The sequence below is a fragment of the Schistosoma mansoni genome, assembly GCF_000237925.1.
Source record: "Schistosoma mansoni, WGS project CABG00000000 data, chromosome 3 unplaced supercontig 0077, strain Puerto Rico, whole genome shotgun sequence".
NCBI classification, from domain to species: Eukaryota; Metazoa; Platyhelminthes; class Trematoda; order Strigeidida; family Schistosomatidae; genus Schistosoma; species Schistosoma mansoni.
In genome coordinates, this window is record NW_017386007.1 from 229,192 (window position 1) to 233,808 (window position 4,617).

At 35.5% G+C, this 4,617-nt stretch overlaps 1 protein-coding gene across 1 annotated transcript in view; it reads left to right on the forward strand.

The window, feature by feature from the left end:
• The window catches only part of Smp_159990 (voltage-dependent calcium channel), a gene marked incomplete at both ends in the record, with an annotated part of 134,204 nt that overhangs the window by 13,672 nt on the left and 115,915 nt on the right, over positions 1–4,617 (forward strand). Inside the window, one exon of the mRNA XM_018791368.1 lies at positions 4,254–4,423. Coding sequence (XP_018645428.1) covers positions 4,254–4,423 — 170 coding nt within the window. The remainder of the gene's footprint in view (positions 1–4,253; positions 4,424–4,617) is intronic.

The window sequence follows — 4,617 nt, forward strand, 5'->3', positions numbered from 1 at the left end:
CGGCACCCCGTCCGATCGATTGCTTGAGTTTTCTTGTTTTGGTGACTGAAGCTTACTGCCCGCCGCTTTCAACTATGAAAATACTGAAATCTCCACAAACCCCCTTCTGATAAAACTATAATTATTTAACAAAATAATTTTAAGTAATCACATTTATTCTGTGGTGTTATGTGCATATTATTGATTTATAAAGGTTTATTAATTATAGAAGGGGTTTTGTGGAGATTTAGTATTTTCATAGTTGAAATCATGAGTCAATTGAAGCTAGACCACCAAGGAAAACCTGGAAGCACTGGACGGACGTTTCGACTGACTTCAAGAGGTACTTCTTGGAGTTCTAGTGGAAGCAGTGACCAGTGGAGTTCAAACCACGTCTGTTGTGAGATATCAACTCACTGAAGACAATTGGTGAACGGTTGCTCAAACTTCGTGGATTGGTTGAAGTTAGTCATTAACACCGCTGGATACCGACCGGCTCGGTGGTCTATCGGTTATGTGCTGTGGCGCGAGACTGGTAGGTCTTGGGTTCAAATCTCTCGAGGCGCGGTCATGGATGCTTCCAGGTTTTCCTTGATGGTCTAGTTTCAACTGACTCATGCTTTCAAGTATGAAAATTATAGTTTTGTTAATGTCAGCCAGTACCAATCAACGTAGAGTCTAACACAAATCTGAGTCGGCCCAAATTCTCATATCGAATCAATACAACGAGTTGAAGTTAACAAGCATAGCAAACAAGTCGGAATATTTGTCTTAGGAATGAAAAAGACTAAACGCTGTGAATGAATGAAAAACATTCACAACAAAACACTGGAATTCATGATCTAGAGAAAGACAGTTATTTCTATCAATGTAAAGCCATATCATGACTGTCTAAAACAATATAATATCTTTACATTCATTTCTATAACTGAATATACTCAAACAAGTTTCACATAAACAAATGATTGAACGGCTGATATACGATGTTATGTGTTGGAAGATAGTAAGTAGTATAATAACTGGTTACTCTAAATGATAGGACTAATTATTATTAACAATCAAATGTATCAGTAGTACATATAGATAATCTGGGGTCCATAATTACATTTGAATAATTTTCTGGTTAGCGTTTTTTAGCGAGTTGGTTTTCTACGGGATGGGGTCGCTAACCCCATGCCCAATCCTCCTCCCTTACCCGGGCCTGGGACCGGCAGTAGCCCCCAGAGGAGCTACAGGCGGAGTTATAATTACATTTATGTTATGGAAATAGTTTATTTCCCAATATGTTACTGTTCTTTTATGTTAATTTCTTTCTCTTTCAACTTTCTGTTTCTCAAAAGTTTTCTTTTTTTTGAATTTAGAATTAGTAAACTTGAATTAATTAGATGAGTTAGTTTTCTCTCTTTCTTTCCCTGTATTACTTATTTTCTATATAATCAAATTATCTTTATCCATTCATCTTTGTTAAACAATACTCATAATTGTAAGCAAAGATGGATAGTGACTAGCAGTGGAATCCAGTTTGACTCGCATTTCGTCCTATTCGGGACTCGTCAGGACTCAGTGGCCAAGTGGATAACTCAATGGCGTTTGAAGCGAAAGGTACTGAGTTCGAGTCCCAGAGTGAACATCAACTCTGAGATGCAAGTACATCCAACTGACGAGTCCTAAATAGGACGAAGTGTCACGCGTCCAACTGGATTCCACTGCTAGCCACTATTCATCTTTGCTTACAATGCTTGTGAATTAGAGCTATATCGAGGCAATACGCACAGTATGCACATATGTCAATGTGAGACTGACAGTTGTAGTCCTAACATATCGATGGGAAGATTCAAACAAACAATACTAAATGAATTTAATACTCATAATATTGACATGAAATTTAATTTTAACGAATACTAGTCTTCTAACTTTTCAATGTTTCATTCTTCCTCTTCATATTCTGAATAGAATCACTTCCTACGTAATAATAATAAGAAGTACTATTGTTATAATCTCATTGAAATTATGAGGTAATCCAGGTCAGACCACCATTGAAAACCTGAAAGCATTGGATAGCTAGTATAGAACTCCTTAGTAGTATACATCTACGATCGTATACGCGGGAATTGAACATATACTGGCAATAATAATAATAATAATCTTTTTATTTACTCTCATGTATCCAATTGAGCAAGGTTCGTTTTCTCAGAATGAGATGTTGTAAATATGATTTACATTGTAAAGCTACAAAATAATTTAAAACCACAACTTTCATCACTACTGTATATATATTTAGTCGCAAAAGTATTTGTTTAGCTTTCCCCTTACAACCACTTATTTAATGATATATTTGGTAGGTAAGGTATTATAGAGTTCTTGTATTTGGTTTTCTGTACGTGAACTGTCCTGCTGTGGATGTAAAAGGGAAAGTTGCAAGTGAAGCGGGTGACTTGCCAGTTGTGTACCCTGCTCATCATCGAGTGAAGTAGATTTACTGTTTTAGCTTGATAAAAGATTTTCTTGTGTTGTATAAAAGCTAGCTTTTTTACACTCGAAGGAAAATAATGAAAAAACAGCAAAGGGGAATAGATAACATACAGGAATTAGACGCAAAAACTGAGGTTGCTGATACTGTCAGCACATAACCTCTTTATACCATAAGTTCAGAGGGAAATCTTCTTTACCATTAATAAAACATGCAAAGAATGTTATATATCAGAATAAAAAGCTTATGTCAAGATAACCAACATTGAATACAACGTTTTATAACGGAATGATTAATAGATCAGCGGTCACGTAACTCCACCAGGGTATTCAGTGCCATTTCGTATCTAGTCCTAGAGTTGAAAGCTCATCATTTAAAATAATTGAAAGTTTGTTCAAAAGGAACTATTATCCAAACATTTCACGAAATCTTTTATTTCAAACCAAGCAGGGGAAAATGTTTGATATGGGCACTAGGAGAACAAAGAGAAAAAATGAGTCTTTGAGTTATACCCGGAAAATGTGGAAAGCTTTCTTGTATATACAGTTTACTGCTCTTCTCCAGGAAAATAATAATACAATTACTTAGTTATTCAGGTTTTAGTGTTTACCAATCACTTCATTCTGGAAGATAAATATCTTAGAATAGAATCAAGGATATAAATGTGGCTTATTGATGTAAGAAATTCGGATCTTGTAGCCTTTATTATGACTCCAATTGATGTAGACGAAAGTTAGACCTCACATTTAATTTAGTTTACATTACTGCAGCTATTCCCGTTGTGCGACGGTAGTATTCAAACGCCAAATAAGAAACGTACCTGAAAGATCATATTTCATGCAATCATATGATTAGACAACTATGCACGCAAACAGAAATGGTTTACGCTAAATCGTCTACTCCATTTTATGACAAAACTTATATCGTTCTCAGAAGGGGTTTTTGTGGGGAATTTTGTAATTTTATAGATGAGATCATGAGTCAATTGAAGCTAGACCACCATGGAAAACCTGAAAGCACTAAACGGCCGTTTCGTCTTATCATGGGGCTCCTCAGCAGTGAGCATCCACGATCGTTCATATAGACAGGGATAATATTGATAGATGGATATGGGCAAGCATTCATATATAGGAAATGTACATTGATAAATTGTAACTGTTGCTCATATATTAATGTATACAGTATAAACAATAAAGTTACAATTTATATATGCTAAGGTCAAATAAGTTCACGCAACGGTCTTCATCGATCGGTCTTATCAGTTCACGAGAATATAACATGTATTAGTTATTTGGATCTTCCCACTAATATCTATGGCTGGAATTCATTAGTCTCTTTTGGGTATATTTGCATCTTGTGTCCCGATATTATCTCTAAATCACAAGAAGTTTTATGTAGAAATTGATGGTAGGTAGCACTGCGTTCAGATCTTGGAGTGAACATCAACTCTGGGTTGCGGCCACTCCCGGCTGACAATTGCCGAATAAGGCGAAACGCTTGTTCTTCTTAAAAGTATCGCACGTTTAATTGTTTACTATCTAATACGTGTATATGGAGCTGGTACAATCTCAAAGGTACTCTTTAAACATTTGTCAGGAGACTGATGTGGATCAGTATGGTCTTTTAATGGAAAAGTATTTTCGTTTGAAAAACGTCAGTTCGTCGTACGACGTTGAAATGTATTAAAAGTATTACTGGAGATATTTATATATAAACTTGACTAATATATGCATCATGTATGAATAGCTAACATGGTTTTTGTATTCATTTATTTTTTATCTTTCCTCCTTTTCCATTGAACTAGAGAGTTTTCAAAAGAGAGAGAAAAAGCCAAAAAACGTGGTAAATATCAGAAAGCTAGGGAACAGATGCAATTCGAAGAAGATGTACAAGGTTACTTAGATTGGATTAGTGCAGCTGAAGATATTAGTGATGATGAAGAAACTACAAATAAAGAAGATGAAAAAGAAAAAAGTAATTTGGTTTAAAGTGTAAATAGTTTATGATTTTACAGAGATAGGAAGAAAGTTTACATGATAATCATTGTGTTTTGTTAAAACTATTTCAGTGCTCACGGTCGATCTAAATTCATAATCATCGAATGATGATGCTGTTGGTGGCCCCCAAATGCCCTGGTACGGCCGAGAGTGGAGAGAGTCCACTCTCCC